Consider the following 18,987-nt stretch of genomic DNA (forward strand, 5'->3'; position numbering starts at 1 on the left):
TTAACTTAGTCCACATTTCCCTAGTTTTCTTATGAGAATGTCATATGGGACTGTGTCAGAAGCCTTACTAAAATCAAGATATATCATGTCTATTACTTTGCTGCCATCCACTAGGATGGTAATCATGTCAAATAAGGAAATTAGGTTGGTCTGGCATGATTTGTTTTTGATCAATCCATGCTTGCTATTACTTATAACCCTATTATCCCCTAGGTGCTTACAAATTGATTATTTAATAATTTGTTTCAGTATCTTTCCAGGTATTGAAGTTAGGCTGACTGGACAAAAATTCCCTGGATCCTTTCAGTTCAATATTTTTTAAAGAGAGGCACTATGTTTGCCCATTTCCAGTCCTCTGGCCCCTTACCTGTCCTCCATGAGTTCTCAAAGATCATCGCTAATGGTTCTGAGATTGTTTCAGCTAGTTCCTTAAGTATTCTAGGATGAATTTCATCAGTCCTTGTGGACTTGAATACATCTAACTTATTTCAATATTCTTTAACTTGTTCTTCCCCTATTTTGGGTTGCATTCCTTCCCCTTGTTGTTAATACTAAACTGTGTTGAGTATATGGTCACCATTAAACTTTTTAGTGAAGAATGACGCAAAATAGGCATTGAACACCTCAGCCTTCTTGATGTCATCAGTTATTAGCTCTCCTTGCTCACTAAGTAGAGGACCTACATTTTTTCATCTTTCTCTTTCTAATGTATTTAAAGAATCTCTTATTACCTTTTATGTCCCTAGATAATTTTAACTCATTTTGCATTATTGTCTTGTGCATTATAATGCCTTTATCAAAACAGTTGAGGGATCAAATTATGCTAAGGGAACTAAAAACATTAATTTTATTATATATGTAGAATTGGGGTTGTATGTGTTAAATAGAAACTAATTTATTCTATGTATAACTTCCACAATTAATTCTTCCATGAATTATTATTCCTTTAGAGTTGATGGTAATAAGCATTCAGTAGTACCTTTAAGAATAAGTTCTTTGGGATCAAAAACTGTCATTTACTATGTTTGTAGAATGCCTAGCCCAGTGAGGCCCTAACCTAGCCAAAGCCTCTAAGGATTACCAGTATACAAACAATGGAGGTAATTACAATAGCTTATACTAGCTCACAGTACAATACACTGATTTTTACAGGCACAGAGCCATCCAAATAAATGATGTGATTCCATTGCTGATTCTTCCCCTTACAGAAGGGGGAAATAGAAAAGATCCTGAAACCTCTGTAGGTCACACTATATATGCAGTAGTACTGTAGCTGGGTTGGTCCTATGATATTAGAGAGACAAGCTGAGTGAGGTAATATCTTTTATTGGACCCCCTTCCATTAGTGAGAGAGGCAAACTTTTGAGCTTCATCAGACCTGAAGAAGAGCTCTGTGTAAGTCTGAAAGCTTGTCTCTCTCACCAACAGAAGTTGGTCCAATAAAATATCTTTTTTTATGTTACTCACCCCATTGTTATGTAACTCATCAAAAAGTGGCTGCTCCACCATGTTCTAATTGCTTGCTTTAAGTAGGCTGTTGCAGAATTTCTTGTAGCCCTTGCAGTTCTCAGCTCCATGACAGATGGGATGGTACTGGTGTACTTGAAATAGCATAAATAAGGAAATGTCAATTGCACATGCCATCTGAAGCTGTTCTTTCTTTTTTAACATCAGGGGCCTCGTGGTCCTGAGGGTGTACAAGGTGAAAGAGGGCCTGCAGGAGAAGGCATTCCAGGCCAGAAGGTAAATGTTACACTGAAATTCTTAAATACTGTGACTGTGGTTTTCAAAAAGTGCCGAAGTGATTTAGGAACACAATACTGAAAGTCAGTCAATGGGGCATAAGCTCCATGACATTTTAGGTGCTCCTTGAATATTTCACTTTCTCTTAAAAAGTTTAAGAGTCCTACCAAAAGAAATTTCACCCTTGCCAAAATACAGTAATAAATTACTGACCCACTTAGTGCTAAAGACTATGTTAATAAGAGGTCTTATCATGGTAGCACTGGTAAGTTAAAAAAGTATCTTTTGAAAAGCTCTTTATGTAAAATATAACCCATACAGCTGCTCAGTACTGGAGGGAACCATTCAGAAGGCAGTTTGATCCTTCTTGCCACTCTGGGAAATTCTGACAAGGATTATACAGTTGTGACTTAGGCACCTCTGTATTCACACCCTACACATTATTGCAATAATATTTGTACCAAACGTGCCTTATGAGATATCATATAAAAGCTAATAATGTGCAGGTTATTAATATAATTGTAAAATATGTGCACTTATGTTATATGTGGGGTTATGCATTTCTTCTGTCTGATGTTATTAAAATGTATTTGAACCAGACAAATCTGGGCTGTGGGTAAGCAGTTTTTTCCAGCCAATGGAAAGTCTGGTGTCTTCATCCAGGCACAATCACAGACACTTGGCAATGACAGTAAATTGGCACAACAGGAGCTTCAGGGACAGATCACTTTGAGTTATAGAAAGCACTAGTGGGGAAGAAACTAGCATGGAACCTTCTCCATCAGACTCCATGGCACCTTTCCTCACAGCAGCAGAGCATTTTAAGGCACTCAGGTTTACAGGATAAGCAGTGACAACCTCTCACTGCTCTGAATAACACTCCAGAATGTTACAATGAGTCTGTATGGACATATACCTCATTATAGCCTATCATCAACATCAACATATTAAAATAAAACGTATGAGTGTGCTGATTAATAAATATTTTTCTGAAACTAAAACAAACCCCCAAATATTAGTGGTGGAACTTGAACTGAAATCTCACCTCCCAGTCCCATGTAATCCTCTTTCTGCTCTTTTGTACAAGAGCACAAAGTATCATGCTAACAGATATTTTATTGGTTCCACAATTCCCTGGTGCCTTAACTGCTGAACAAAGAGGATTTTCCTCCCTATAAAGGAAAAGATGTCGGACAGTCACATTGTGTGCACTGGTGTTACAACAGTACACTCCAAACTGCAATGTTTAAAAGATGAAACACCCAGAGTGATCTAGTCTCCCTTCTGTTATTGCTTTCCCCTGTCTTACTCTATCTAAACCTGAGAGTTATTTTAAAGCCCTTTCAAGTTACAATAGTTCTATCAGAGTAAATGCAAACATGGTGGTTTCTGAACTGTAGCTAAGCTACTTTCCATTGCGACAAATGACTCTTTTGATAGTGTGTCTTGTTTGAAGAAACTGTTTCCGTGCAGACATTGTCTATTGTGATTTTCTGTTGATTTGTGTTAGAAATTTAAATGTATGAAGTCCTAAAGCCAGTTAACTTATACCAATACTATATATTTCCAGGGTGAAAAAGGCATAGAAGGCCCAGCAGGTCCAATTGGAATAGCAGGAGAATCAGTCAAAGGTGATAAGGTGCAGTAAATAAGATTTTATTTTTAAATCATATCTGTATGATTTATAGTTAAAGTAATTATTATTTAATCCTTTATGTGTTCTAGAAATAGTATTTAAATATCTTAGAGTTAGATATGGACTGAACTATTATATGCTATTCTAATACTATGACCATGCCCCTGGTTAAGACTATTGATTGATGACACATTGGGCTCAGTCCTCAGCTGCAACCAGGCTGTGCTGTGTGCAGTTGGGAGTGAGGGGGAAGAAGTTGACAAAGGTGACTTTACCCCACATTTAAGCTCCCAAATCCTGGAGCGGGGCAGCTTCTGGTGCTATTCAGGGCACCTTTCCATCATAGCATGCAAGGGGCATTTCTGTCAGCCAGGGATCGCTGGAGCAGAGTCCCTTGCTTTGACCATGCCCCCAACCTCTGTGCAAGGACTTAGAATGCAAATTCTGCATTGCCAGCCCTGTGTCACTTGGGAATCTCCAGGAAACTGGGTAAGATGCTTTACTGTCCCATTGCGATGCAAATGGACCATATTCATGATTTTCCAAAATGTGTGTTGAAAATGAGGTCATCTACCAGCAATCAATGGGTCTCACCTTTTCAAAAACAAGGCCACTTTTTAGGCATCCAAATGTGTATTGAAGAGCCTATCTTTAAGTTCTCTATTTGGAAAATGGCCTCAGAATCTGGTGTATGGTATTAATTAGCCTGCAAACACTGAATTCATCTCCATCTGCTAGCAAAATAAATTCAGCCAAAAGCCAGACAATAAATTCTCTTAATTCCTGAGAGATCTCAGTGAGACACACTGAAATCACATTGTGGCTACATTACCACCACATGCCATAGTTTGTCATGGTGCTCTACATAACATACTTTCCCAACACTCAGAATTAACTGTTTTTACATGCTAGATTGTAGAATTTATCAGAAATTCTGATTAGAAGACAATGTGGAACCACCCTACCTCAGTGGGAGATGAGAGAAGGATTGTGTCTCTGGGAGCCATAATTTCTCCCCAAGCACCCCACTGCTTAGGGGGAGTTTGCAGCAGTCCACATTATCTTTTAGGATATCCCACCTCCTCCCTGCCTCTTCAAGGCAATGTGTTTCCCAAGCATAAGAACTACAATTGTCCCTTGACTTTCTGCAGGGGAAAGTTTCTTGCATCTTTCCTCCCACCTCATGTCCACTCAAATGCCAGGGATAATCTGTTCCTATGTCTGACATTTCCCATGCATAGCACTGAAAGTATTGTAAGGTGCACATATCAGTGAAGTTTTTCTTGTCTGCAAGTTACTGGCATTCAGGGCAGAGTGTTATATTGGAAACTTGGTTCAATAGTAACAAATGCATATAATAGGAACTGCAAAAATAGTTTCAGGTATTTTAAAATATAGTTGAAAGACAATTACTAGCTTGGCTGCTCAAACCACCATCACAGACTTTAGTTGTCTGTGACATACTGCAGAGGTCTTCTTTCTAGGATGTATACTTCAGTCTGCTGCTTTCTAATTCTAATTCCTTTGTGGGTTGGGTGAATGCAAGTTTCAGAAAACTTCTCACTGTATGCATTGCTATGTGAATTACTCTTATTCTTTATTAGAACAGAATTTTGTTAACTAAACTTTGTTATTTGAGTTGGTGGAAGAGTTATATTTTCATTTGCTTTATTTTCCTTAAAGCTGAAGTCTGTGAATTATTCAGACACATTTTCTTAGTGACTTCATGTTCCAAAGATTGGTGTTACTATATATATTGTTATTAACACTGAATTAGACATAACCAGAACAGCTCTTTGGAAAAATAATGGCAAAGCTAGCCCAGATATTCTGTATCCCATGACCTCTCTTCATGGGTTTTTCTTTTGGATGTTTTGCAAGTTAATCTACATGGTAGAATGTGAGGAAACCATTTCAGACCTAAAAATGATGGTGTTATAAATCACTGTGATTTACATGTTGCAAGGTGTCTCCATGCAGGGGGAACGGGGCCCTGAAGGACCACAAGGACCTATTGGACAACCTGGAATTGGCAGTCAAGGAATCCAGGTAAATCTGACATTAAGTTTAGTTAAGAAATACATTCAGTTGAATGCCTAGTTTTGGCATAATATACTCCATTATTATTAGATGACAGGAGCACAAACTAAAACCCTATTAGCTTTGTTTAAGTAAACGGCTGTGTCACTGATTTCAATAGGAAAAGGGTCAGGCCCAGTCCTAAATTTTGGAGATGTAGCAAAATTTAGATCCAGATCTAGATTTCATACTTGGCCTAATCTCTAATTTTTAATGCCTAGAGATTCAAAAAACACCACTGTGATTTGTACCTTAAAAATACCAGACAGGGCCCAATCCAAAGCTCACTGACATCAATGGAAAGACTTTGATTTCAATTGTCTTGAGATCAAGCCAATAGAAAAGTGAATTATCTGGACCAATCCATGCAATAATTTGCACAGCAGACTTCCTAAGATCTCCACATGGGATGATGCAGTAGGGAAGATTTGTATAGGGTGCGTGCTCAGCGCCTCTGAAATGCTGATTATTTAAGAGGCCTCACAATGGACACCGAAAAATTGATGCATCTAAAGTGATGAGTCCCTTTTGAAAGTGTAGCCCTATCCTCTCAGATGCCAGAGCATAACTTCCCACTGCACAGGGTTAGGCTGAGGAGACAAAAATCCTCACCCTGGCTTTCCCCACCACTACCCAGGGCAATCCCTGAATTTGGGGTAATTCAATGAAATCCACCTGTGTGGGGCTGAGGGAAAATTGAGTAAGGAACTCCTGATTTGGCCTTAGAACAGCCAGCCAGTTAGGTTTCTTTCCTTCGGAAGATAATAAATTCATTTTATTAACCTGGAAAATGAACCCATGGAAGTGTAGTTTTCATTAACTTCTTCCTTCTTTTTTTTTTAAGGGTATCCAAGGTCCTAAAGGTATACCTGGGCCAAAAGGGTCTCGAGGCATGGGTGTGCAGGGTCCAAAGGTAACTTTCAAGAGAATTGCAATTAAAAAAAATTATTGGCCACCTTGAGGGACAAGGAATATATCTGACCAAAGTCAGACATCCTAGTGCTTTTAATATTCCATTGTGGAAACATTGGAAAGAAATCAGAGCTGTGCATTTTTAGACCACAATCCATATTTGGTCTTTGTAAGAAAACTCCCATGATAGTGTGCTCTGTGGGTGGAATAAGAACTGAATGTTTGGAGCTTGCTCTCAAGTACTCAAACAGTTTTCTACTGCGGAAGAACACACCTCATAAAAGGCAACACTGGCTACCAGAGTTTAATAGTATATGAAGTAGAAATGTAGAGATTTCTGACTGATATATTTGAAAGATTCTGAAGAAGAAAGCCACTCCATTTTAACAGCCTCCATTACTGGACCTCACCATCACATTGTTTCAGGCTAGCAGTTCTTTACTGTTTAAACAAATACAGATTTTCTTCATCAACCATGGATTCAAGTCATATTTCTTTCATTTTGATATATTGTGTGTTGGTTTTGTGGTATATAGCCACTGTATGTAAATGTCATACTCTACTGAGAAATTCTAAACTAATGGCTCTCCCACTGTGAACTATGGTGATTTGCAGAGAATTTGCTGGCCACATGATGCTGGCTTTTATTCTTCTTTCCATCTGATTCTCCAGCCCTCCATCCTCAACATGGGAAAAGAGTTCAGAGGTCTGTAGCATTAGATGAAAACACGAAGGGAGAAAAAAAAGTCAGCCTAGCTACATTTACAAGGTGACATTGCTACATAAGTGGAAGAAAAATAGGTGAAACAGGAGCCACCGTCATAACCAGAGCCACTAGCAGGACTGGTACTTCAGGAGAGGAATGTTCAGGGGCAAAGCAGCTAGGCAGGATGGGCAGGGGAGCAAGAGAAATGGCAGGAACAGATGAAATAAAAAGCAAAAGTAGACATTGTGATTAACTTCTTCCGCAAGAGGACAGAATGCTTATTTTATTGAAAGCAGCCTGTTAAATACTTTCTGGACATTATTTTTGCATGTAAGCAATTGCTATAGTTGCCATAGGGATGCTGTGTGGTTGGGCATGGGAGAACAGATGATCAAGAGATATGGTCTCTATTAATACGATGAAAAACTCAGGGCTAGTGCTGGTCAGAAAATGGAATTTCTGATCCTCGGGATAATTCTGCCATTTCAAAATTAGTTTTTGTTCTAAATCAGAATGAAAAGTCAAAATATCAAAATTTCCAGTGGAAAAATTTCCTACAGCCCCCCCCCCGCCCACCCCATTTGATCTGGAATTATGAAGACATTTTTGTTTCACTATGTCAAAATATTTCATTTCAATGTAAATATTTATATATTAATATAAAAGTCAAAGTGAATCAAAAGAATAAAGTCAAAACAAAATGTTTCACCATCAGAATAAAACTAGAAAGTCAAAATGAGTCACTGACTTTTTTCTGTTGAAAACTTCATCGAAATAGACATGTTCCTGCAAAACAGTTCAGCTGACACAATTGCATTTTCTGATGGAAGACTGTTTTGTCAGCAGTTTTCAACCAGCTCTACCTGAGAATCTCTGTTCTAAACCTTCAATAATCTGTGCTGCTATACAAATAAATAAAGTTAAGATCTGTACTCATGCTAAACACAAATAATTTTTCATTACTAGGGAAAAGAAGGTGAATTGGGACAAAAGGGGGATCCAGGACCACCAGGAGTTGGAGTACCCGGACCAAAAGTGAGCCTATTTTTTAAAAAAAATTGTGCCCAGTTTTCTGCAAAAATATCTGATAACTTGTAGTGAGAAGTTGGTTATGTCCATGGACTTCAGTGACAAAGTCTCCACAGAGAAGTGAGTTTCAACGGTTTAAAATTCATACTTTCAGCCATTATTCACCCTTCTAAATAAGTCATGTTTAAGTGATGGCATGATGCTAGCAAATGGGAGAGCAATGATCATGCTAATGAAGACTGAATAATATAGAAGAGTGATGAGCTGGGAGGAGCAAACAGAGCTCTCATAGAAGGTGCTGCCTACGCTACTTTTATATCACTTCTGATACACACCCATCCCTTGGCTGACTTGCCATGCCTTCACTCTCTCTCCTCCTTTATGTCCCTTCTCAAATCCCACTTCAAGGAGGTTTGCAAATTAGTCATATACGTAAACAAAGAAGCAAAACCCTGTGTAACTTTTGTATTACTCACCCAACTAACTGCATGAGTGCTCTCATGTCTGGCTCTCCTCCTAAAGTCCAATCCTCAGTTTTTATATCCTAGTCTCTTTAGGGCTAGTGAAGAAAGTCTCTAGGCCAGCACTAACTGCCCTAGGGTTTACTGAGATAGAGTCATAGCTGTGGGACAAGGAATGCAGTTTGTGTGGGAGAGGAAGTGGTTTCTGGGAGTTAGACCATTGGTGGTGGTCGGGCAGGCAAGGCTGCAATTACATTCAGGGAAGATGAAGACAAGATGTCCACTCTCTGCAGGGTGTTTGTGTGACACCGACAGACCCTGGTTGTCGGCGGGCAGGATCGAACTTGGGATCTCTGGAGCTATGTGCATGAGCCTCTACCACATGAGCTAAAAGCCAACAGCCTGTTAGCTAAGGCTGTAGAGCAGACTCATTTTATCTCTCTCTGTCTAAGTGGTCTCAGTGCCACTAGATGGGACAGAACAGCACACTCAGAAGGTGTGTGGGTTACATTTGCAGCAGAAAAGAAGTGCACAGGTGTGCCCCCTTCCTGCTGTGCTGAGTCGTGGGAGAGCAGGGGGCATTATCCTCCTCCTACTGCACCCAAAGGCCTGGGGAGAATGTGGCATGAACCCTCTCCCCGCACCGCCTGATCCCTGAAGAAGAGTTCTGTGTAAGCTCAAAAGCGTGTCTCTCTTACCATAGAAGTTGGACCAATAAAAGATATTACCTCACCTTGTCTCTCTAAAATACATCCTAGAATACTTAAGGAACTGATTGAAGAGATCTCTGAGCCATTAGCTATGCAATATACCTATAAATAACCACAGAAGCATGCCCTTATGTTACATGCTAGCCATGCCATGTGAATACTAGTTTGTTAAATCTAAAGATACTTAAATTTGACAGAGGTGTGGCATTTTTAAAAAAGAAATGTAAAATGCATGAGTTGGATTTCTTGATTGGTATAATCAGCAAATCCTATTAAGTATAGTATTAAGTAGGAAGAGACTATTTTTGGACATAAATATTGCCCATTAACCAGTATTGTGCCAGAATGTAACTCCCTCAGTGTATAAAGTGCATGAGCTTACTAAGCTTTTGGGAAATAAATATTTATCACCTTTTAAGGGAGATCCAGGAACACCAGGAATCCCAGGAGAATCAGGAATGAGAGGACTAACTGGAAACAATGGGAAAAAGGTAAACCAGTATTTCTGTTTGCTGGATGTGAAAGCTTTAGGCTATATAGAATGATCAAATTCAGACCTCATTGCAAATTGAATCCCTCTGCTCCCAGGAGGGCAGCTACACAATGGAGAGATGTTCCTCCTGGGGGAAGGTTGGCACCAGTACCTGCCCTTTCCTAAGGGGTCTGCTGAGGTAAGACAGTTTTAAATCTGGATAGGTTTCCATAGAGCCCCACTGGCGAAGAGGCACTGGGCATTGAAACTGCAACTGTTCTAGCTGACCTCGCAAGGATGGCCACCTGTCCAGGTTTTCCCAGGATCATCTCCTTTTTTGTGGTAGCTGTCCCAGGAGCTCTGTCAGTACACAATTCCAGTTGTCCAGTCTTATGGGTTCAGAATCATCTCAGATTTCCCACTTTTTTTGTACCTTAGAGGTGGCAACCCTAGACCTGGTCCTGTCCATTTTGTGGATTGTGTTGGTCAGCTCTGGATTTCTGTTCTCACCCCCCACTCAATACACACACTCCATCAGAGTGATGTAGCAGACATCTTGTGTCATTGAACCCCTCTTCCCCTCAGATTTTCTGCCAGTGGAGGATTAGTGTGGCCTTCAGTATCTAGCTTGCTTTGCAAGATCTAGTTCAGTCTGTCAGTCTGGGTCAGTAAACCAAACAAAACAAAGAGTACAAGTCCACTTTTCACTTCATACAACTTCTTTCTAGTGCCAGGCTAAAGGCTGAGGTATTGAATCTTTCTAGGTGAATGGAAAGCAGGGATGAGGTTTTGCAACTTAAAGTTAAATTATTTCACATTCATAAAAAATTGAAGTCAGTGAAAATCCACTCTCCCCCCAAAATGAAGGTCATTGAGTTTAGTAAAAATTGTAGAAAGCAAAAGTTGCTAGGGGGCTTATTTTAGTGGTGGCCTTTGTGTCTTCAGAAAAAAATGCATTCACAAACAATTATACCTTCTTTATAGTTTCCACATTCTTTGCAAGCACAAATATTAGCAATTGGGCATCTATCACATTCATTATAAGTGCAAGCAGGTGACTAGTCTAACTAGCGTTTACACCTACAGTGTATTGTGGACACAAAGAATTACAATTATTTGCAGACACAAGACTGGCTCATACAAATGGAGTCCAGGTTGAGGCCCAACTTAAAGTCATGCCCTATAATTGTACTTAAAATCAAAAGTTCTAATCAGAGGCAGATTTTTCAAGAGCTGGCAGACTATATGCACCAATTTAAGCTATTTAACACTTTTTTCTGTTTGTGAATTACTTACAGTCATGTTTATTTACTAATTTGTTCTTATTCAAAACAATTGGATGAAGGATTTTCCTGAATGCCTTTCAGTCTATAGATTGTTTATTACCTATTTGCCACACCTATTGCTTCAAGTATTTGCTAAATGGCATTGTTTCTGCTTCCAAATTGCATAGCTCACAATCTATCCCACAAAGAGTTTTTGAGACAGCTATGCAAGCACTTCTGGTACTTCCCTTATGACTATATGTGCAGAGAGTATCTTTCTGGTTGAAATTTCCTTTTTGGTAAAGTTCTGACCAGAATTGGTCACATGTAGCATAAAAATGAGTTTGTAGCTTTTATTAGATCATTTTCAGATTCTCTTTTGCAATATTTGTCCAACTGTAAATGGATGAATCTCAAAAGCAAATCAGGCCCTGATCCTGCAACTGATTCTGTGTGGGCAGTCATCTATGCCTGCATAGAGCTCTGCTGATTTCAATGGCATTCTGCATAGGAATAAGGGGCTGCCTGCAGAGACTCTCTTGCAGCTTTTGGGACCTAAAAGTCTGGATACTAACTCCAAACTGTTTGGTCTTTAAACCAAGCTGAAAAATCTGAAGGTTGGGTTATTTTTTTGAGGCTGTCAAGCTGGACTGTTTCAGCTACACTGGATATAATTGAGAGAAAAAACTTTTTTTGGTATGTTGGGAGCTTGACCTTGCCCAACCCAGGAAAAGCATAGTGATCCAAACCAGTTCTCAGAATGTTAATAATTAGGATTTTGATTCTGTAGCATACACATCAATGTGAGAATTAATAAACTGATATAATTTTCATTAGGGGGAACAAGGAGTGCCTGGCTTAAGAGGTCTGGAGGGACCACCTGGGAAAGGAGATGTTGGCCAAAAGGTATGAATTATTAATATCCATCTTTGAGAAACATAACAAGGGTAAATGTTCGTGTTTAAACACAGTTCAATGACTGGTATAATTTTAATTTGTTATGGTCTTCCTTAAGTAATAGCTTCACCAGTTTACATGTTTGCTCTCAATAGAACTTGAGAGTGCTCAGCATGAGTATGTGGCAGAATGAAATACAAGTACTAAAATTAAAGTTCAAAATGATCATTGAAGTCAGTGGGACATAAATGTGCTCAGCTCCTTGGGGTCGGGGGCTACTTTTTAGTGCCTAAAGATGGCTTTAGGAACCTAGAAGGATATATTTAAAAGGCACTCATGAGAGTTAGATCTCTAAATACTTTTGAATCTTTCTCCCTAACTTTAGGCACCCAGGATTTTTTTTTTAACTATCAAGTGTAAAATCTTTGTAGTGATTTATGAACTAAATAATTATATTTGGGTCAGGGTGACCAAGGAGAAAAAGGATCCCAAGGGGATGCTGGTGCTACAGGATTACAAGGGTCTCCAGGACCAAAAGTAGGTTTGTTCCTTCCTATGCTCCTTTTTCTACACTATACAAACACCTCTGGAATTTTTACGATATGAATTTATTGTCGACTCTGAAGCTTTGAGTTTTTTATGTTAAGCTGGCAAAACAGAAAAGTATATTTTCATCCTGCGCACTGAATGAGGCAGGGGTTCTGTGGAGAAATAGTAAGTGATTATGTTATTCAACACTGTCATTAAGGGGCCAAATTAATGTTGCAAAGGCACTGTTAATTCAGGCATTTCCTAAGCTTGGGGTGCTTAATTTTACAACTTGAACATTCTTTTGATGTAGTTTAATGTATTATATATAGAGAGAAATAATATCTATATATATGCCCTTCACACTGAAGCCATCCAGATCACACACACATACAGTAAAATAGCTCTGTTAGCCGAGAAAAGAAACAACCACCACCAAAAGAGTTAGTATTAATTTGTTTTTCACATAAGTTGTTCAATCGGTGCTCATTTCAGACTTGAAGTTCAGTCTATGATCCTCAAGAGGTTTGTTAGCATTTGCAAATTTGAGGAAAAATAGATTGATTTATGTTTTTTCACCAAATATTACCCATTTGATCTGAAATATTTTGACTATTTTATACTAAGGGTTGAACAATAAATAAATTAGCACATATACAGGAATACTTTATACTTATTTACTTTATACTTATTTTAAATTGTTTTGTTGTAGGGTGAGCCCGGAAATAAAGGCGCAGTTGGTAACCCTGGACCATCCATTCGTGGATCGCCTGGACTAAAGGTAAATTATCTGAGATTTGTCTGCTGGAGCCAAGATATTGAACATATTGCACTCAGTAACACTTATACCTCTCTATTCAAGTTAATTGAACTAAAGTTGCAATGGTAGAAATAAAGGCAGACCTAGCCCAGTTAGTTTAATACAGATGTATGCCTGTCTTTTGTTGTATTGTGGTTTATTTCATAGAGGAGAATAACTGTTTTGTCATTTCATTGAAGGTAAATTTTGTCAGAATGACCCAGAATGGCCCGTAAAAGCTGAGACTTCATATGTATACTGAAAAAGCTAAAAGATTTATTTTCAGCCTTTTGTAATAGAATGCCACCCACCATCTCAGCAGGGGAGGAGGATGTTTGATTAGCCCAGCAGGGAAAAAAACCTCTGAGATTCTGGGAGGAGGGGTGGAAGGGAGGAATAGGCTTGGCTGCTCAGGGGCCTTACAGACTTTCCCCTTCCTACCCCAAAACTCACACTGAGATGCGCCTGGCCAAAGAGGGGGCAAGAGATTCTCCACCTCTCTCTGCTACCATTGGATAGGCTATGGGACAAGGGAAAAAGGAGAGTAGATCGTCTTAACTCCTCTCTTCCTATACATTAAGCCCTCAGAGCATGCAGCAGCCATTTTTCTTTCATTGCTGCCCTGCCTGATAATGGAGGTATCATTTGAACTGTGTTTCCAAGATGCTGTAGGTGTGTCCGATTGCCAGTCTGAGATCGGGAAGGAATTTTTCCTTTGGGGCAAGAACAAAGTGTCATGTGGTCTGAGTTTTTGTGCCTTCCTTGCAGCATCCTGGAGGCCAAGTTGTGGGTTATTAGGGAATAAGGGCAGAAACTAAAAGTTAAGTTTACACATAATTTCATTGCAGTTTGGGGGCAGTGGCCAGCTCAGGTGAGAAGCTAAAAGGGGCAGCTCCCAAAGGTAAACATAAGTTACACACCCAGAAGATGGTTGGTGGACCCTATTATCCTGGAAGAAGAAGAGTAGCTCTCTCAGACTCTCTTCTTCATGTACCCTGGCTCCCCTCATGGTGCGGGGGAGGGTAGAGGATTCAGAGGTGGGGTGAATTCTAGTGTCTGGTCTGAAGGGGGCCAACCCTGAATAATTATTTTATATTGAGGCCATTTAATATCACACTGGAACCAAAAAATTGACTGGTATTATAATTTTGGGCCATTTAAATCCCATTTTCTTCCATCCTTGAACAACATATACAGTCTCCATTGTGGTTGTGATGCATTGTCTCTTGTTAATTTGCCATTCTTTGACTGGGCCAATGAGGTGTAGTACAAATCCCAGGATTCTGGCCTTGCTGCAGGTGATAGGAATGAAGATATGTCCTTCTAAAGTCCTTTCCTCCCTCCCCCACATCAAACAGGCACTGCCAGCTATATTTACAGTGAGTGAGGAGAATTCCTGTTACTGTTCCGAGCATGGAAAGGAGAGATATTTTGCTAGGAGGGCAGGCTAGACTATGCAACAGTGAAGCTTTTTGATGGGCAGAGTCAAATCCTGAGGTTCTTACTGAATTTTTCCTCTCAGACAAAACTCCCATTCATCTCAGTTGCATAGTAATATGGCCAGGCTGCTCAGCCTACGGAAGTCATTCTCCTGATTTTACTTGGATCAGGCTCTCCTTTGAGTGATGTGATCTGACAAAACAAATTGCTTATGAACAGCAAGTTATTCTTTCAGGAAGAACTTTCTAGGAAATGGACAAACCTTTTTCTCATTGTCCCTCTATCACTTAGATAAGTTTCTTGTTAGGCCATCCACTATTTCTCCCTGATATATTGGGATGAATGGAAGTCCAGCTTCTCTGAATTTTCTTTGGCAAGCACAATGATTAGTAATTTTGTCCTGGAAGCCTCCCATCATTCCACAGTAGTGAAGTCAGATGAAGCAGATGAAACACAATGAGTTTGCATACCATTCAACTCTGGGAGCATCCTAGGCCATTGTTGGCAACTGCTGTATATCAGACACCTGGACAGCTTTGGTAGCGTTCATTGGACAGTTATTTTGGAACCAAAAAGGTATGGATATAGTTCTTACTGTCTCTTGGCAAAGAGACAGTCTTCTGCCTGTTGCTGGCTTGGCTATAGTAACTTCAGCTATACTTTTGAAATGAACAATTAGATAGCTGTCTTGCACTCTATGGAGTATGCTGTGTCCCCATAGTTTTGAAGTTGGTTGCAGCTCAGTGATTGCTTTATGTAAACAACAATCTTTTAGGAATGTTACTTGAGCTCCTACTGGTGCATTCTGTTGGTGTTGATAAATTGCAAACTTTCTGCTGAAAATTAAGATCTTTGAGAGATCCCAAAGAAGGGGGAGGGGGGAAGTATAGTTGTTGGTCTAGGTTAAGCCTCAGTGGTACAAGGAGGTACTGCTATCTTAATTATGTAATAAAAGCTCAAAGCTAAGCTTGGTAGCACCGAGCAAACCAACTATCTATCAAGTCAGCAGTAAGTACAGGTTAGAAATTCACCAACTATACCCAGCAATATTCAACTGAGACTCAAGTTTCTTTCTGGAGCTCCACAGAAGCCCCATGTGGGAAGTCTGCAACAGAGGGGAGCTGAATCATTGCAGTTTCTGACTTTATTTGCCACAGCCCCTTCCAGGACCAGCACTTGCCACTTTTGGGGCAATACTGACTCTCCTGTAGGGCATCTGGCAGGAGAGAGGTTTTGCCCACTTTGTACCAACACAACAGCTTTTTGGCAGAAGTTCTGTCCCCTGATTTACACTGGCAGTAGCAGGCATAAAACACAGGTGAATGTGGCCCATTGATTGATTAGCATTATTTTAACCCTTGTTCTTTAATGAAAAGAAGTGTTTGGAATTAGTTCTCAAAGGGAGAACTAGCACTTTTTGACATGTTACATTTTTTTCACAAAATAATGTCAAGGGAGATCAGTAGTGAGGTAGAAAGAGATTTTCCTAAAATGTTGGAAGCTTACTGTGTAAGACCTTCAGTCACTGTCATTTTGGTGTCAAAAATAAGTGACTACGTGAAGCTGGTTCTTTTCTGCAAAACCTAGAGTGAAGACGATAAATAATAAATTGTTTTGTGTAGGGGGAGCCAGGAGCAACTGGGCCACCAGGAAGTGATGGAAATCCTGGAGATTCAATAATGGGACCAATGGTATGTAGCATGTTTCTTTATTTCATGTTTGGTTGAAAAGAAATGTGAGAAATATTAACCATTTCAAAGAAAAAAATATGGTTGAATGATTTTGAAAAACCCAAACTGGCTGATACCTCTATCCCATCATTCCAAACTGAATGTAGTTATTTAATAAGCTTCTGACCAGTTTGAGAAATGTAAACAGATTAAATTACTCTCTCACACACCCAGCTCTGCAAAATCTCTACAACAGATCCCTCTTCTGGTCAAAGTTAGCTCCTCAAATTTCTCTATTTTTCGTCCTCTCGCTTGGTCTTTGTTCCATTCCTGTGAGTTTCACCCTCCACCCCACATTAAGGCCTGTCTGCACTTTGAGCTTGTGACAGATGTCAAACAGTTATAGTTGTGACTGTTAGCCAGGATGGGCAGGGATGGTGTCCCTAGCCTCTGTTTGTCAGAAGCTGGAATGGGCGACAGGGGATGGATCACTTGATGATTACCTGTTCTGTTCATTCCTTCTGGGGCACCTGGCATTGGATACTGTCAGAAGACAGGATTCTGGGCTAGAGGGACTGACCCAGTATGGCCATTCTTATGTTCAAGTGTTGCAACCCCAAGCAATCAAAAAAGTTATGAAAATTTAAAAAAAATTTAAAAAAACTTTTGGGCTCTTTATTTGCCTACTGGTTTTGGAACCTGAGACATACCAGGGGTACAATCCAGACAAGTGGGGGGCTGTGTCAGTCCTGCTCTACAACCTTGAGTGCCTTACAATGCCATGCTATAGTAGCTTCCATGTAGGCTGCTCACAAGCAGCCTTCCAGCATGCAAGCCACACCCTGAGTGCCTGTGTGTAACTGCAGCCTGCCAGCTATACCTTGGCTCTCACCAGCCTGGGTTATACTGCAGGGTGACCCCAACATCCCCCCAGTACCAGATCTTCCCCCAGAAATGTCCTGTACTGGAAAATCCACACCCAAGTGACACAGTTATACTGACCGAACTTCCAGTGTAGACACCGTTATGTAAATGGGAGGGCTTCTCTCATTGACATAGCTACCGCCTCTCACGGAAATGGAGCACCTATGCCTAAGCTCTCCCATTGGCATAGATAGCATCTTCACTAAGTGCTACAGGATACAGCGGTAGTGCTGTAAGTGTAGACAAGCCGAAAGACTATGTGAAAGGATATTGCACTTTGTTTTTTTCCTACCTGTTTGAACTTCCTTTGTTTTCCCTTCCAACTCGATGACTCCATTTACTGCTTAAATGCTAATTAAGGCAAGCACACATTCCTTTGTTTAGGACAGACCTGTTTGCCAATTTCTGTTTGGGCAGGGCTGTGGGATTTTTAACATGTGTTGATAAAATCATACAGGGAAACTTTACAACTTCACATACAATGTTGCCACACATTTTACCTGAACAATACTGACCAGCAAATTATGAGTTTTCAAATGATACCTTACAAGGCATACTTTTTGAACAAAGAGTACAACAATAGTGTGTAGGGTGTGAATACAGAGGTATATTCTGTCCCCGAGCCTTTACGGGGGCAGTTGGTTCAAATTTTCAAGCTTTTATCTGTATTTATGAGGGCGAGTGCAAAGGAGTCCATTCACCACAAGTGCCCTCCTTACGGCTAGGTCTGGGAATTAGCTCTCATCTCAGCTCCTTGCCATCAGTTGCTTGCACTGTAATCCCTCCCTCATTCCATGACTCGGGATGCTCCCTCTTCATGACTCGGTCCTTTGGCCAGGACACTATATAGTCCACCCCCTCTGGGGTAACAAAGTCCTACTGAACAAACTGTCCAGATGCTGCCTCAGACGGTCTGATGTTCCATCTCTAGGTCCTGTGCCACTTTTTCAGTGGCTGATAGGGTCCTGGACTGTAACCTGGAGTATTGGTGGGCCTGGTTTCCCCTATGACTAGCAATATAGGTCTGCTCAGTCTCAGATCTTGTTGCTGTTTCCCTTGGTTCCTTCCTACCCCACCTCTCCATCTCCTTGTCTATCTCTGGGTTTACCACTGGAGAGTCCTCTGCTCACAGTGGCTACTTCACCCTTCTCAGCTTTTTGTCAGACTCCCCAGTCCAGGGCAGGACCCCAGGCCTTACTCTCCCCCGGATCGCCTCCTTGTCCCTGGCCAACTCCCTTTCCCCTCAGGGAGTGACTGCAGACCTTCTCCCTGCAGTCTTCTTCCCCTTGCGCACCCCCTCTTTGTGGCATAGCAGACACACTCCCTGATTCTATGACTACCATGGACTTGCACTTTTCCTGGTATTCTTAAAGAATCGCAGAAGAGCTTTTTTTTTTTAAATGGGCCCTGTTTTCCTTAGATTCTTGATAGATGCTGCAAGGAAAATTGTGTTACTGTAAGGCCTCTTAGTTTTTTATACAAACACTGCCTTCACTGGTAGAGTCTTTACAATTCCAAGGGATATGATCTACCATTTCCTGAACATTACATGTTACGAATAATTCATCTTTGTGCATATTAATTAGAAATAAATTACTATTTAATCCACAATGCCCTGTTAGAATTCTAAATAGAGCCCTTTTGCTCTTCCTTTCAGGATCTTGGATTATAATCTACATTTTCAACTGTTGGGCATACTTCTCGAAATTCCTGCCC

General features: G+C 40.3%; 1 protein-coding gene across 1 annotated transcript in view; it reads left to right on the plus strand.

Moving 5' to 3' along the window:
• COL28A1 (collagen type XXVIII alpha 1 chain) overlaps window positions 1-18,987 on the plus strand; it is a 121,128-nt gene that overhangs the window by 49,323 nt on the left and 52,818 nt on the right. Inside the window, exons 14-23 of the mRNA XM_084618916.1 lie at window positions 1,675-1,743; window positions 3,314-3,382; window positions 5,360-5,428; window positions 6,303-6,371; window positions 8,043-8,111; window positions 9,696-9,767; window positions 11,851-11,919; window positions 12,376-12,447; window positions 13,151-13,219; window positions 16,300-16,368. Coding sequence (XP_084475042.1) covers window positions 1,675-1,743; window positions 3,314-3,382; window positions 5,360-5,428; window positions 6,303-6,371; window positions 8,043-8,111; window positions 9,696-9,767; window positions 11,851-11,919; window positions 12,376-12,447; window positions 13,151-13,219; window positions 16,300-16,368 — 696 coding nt within the window. The remainder of the gene's footprint in view (window positions 1-1,674; window positions 1,744-3,313; window positions 3,383-5,359; window positions 5,429-6,302; window positions 6,372-8,042; window positions 8,112-9,695; window positions 9,768-11,850; window positions 11,920-12,375; window positions 12,448-13,150; window positions 13,220-16,299; window positions 16,369-18,987) is intronic.

This window comes from Lepidochelys olivacea (assembly GCF_965140295.1).
Source record: "Lepidochelys olivacea isolate rLepOli2 genome assembly, chromosome: 2".
NCBI lineage: Eukaryota > Metazoa > Chordata > Testudines > Cheloniidae > Lepidochelys > Lepidochelys olivacea.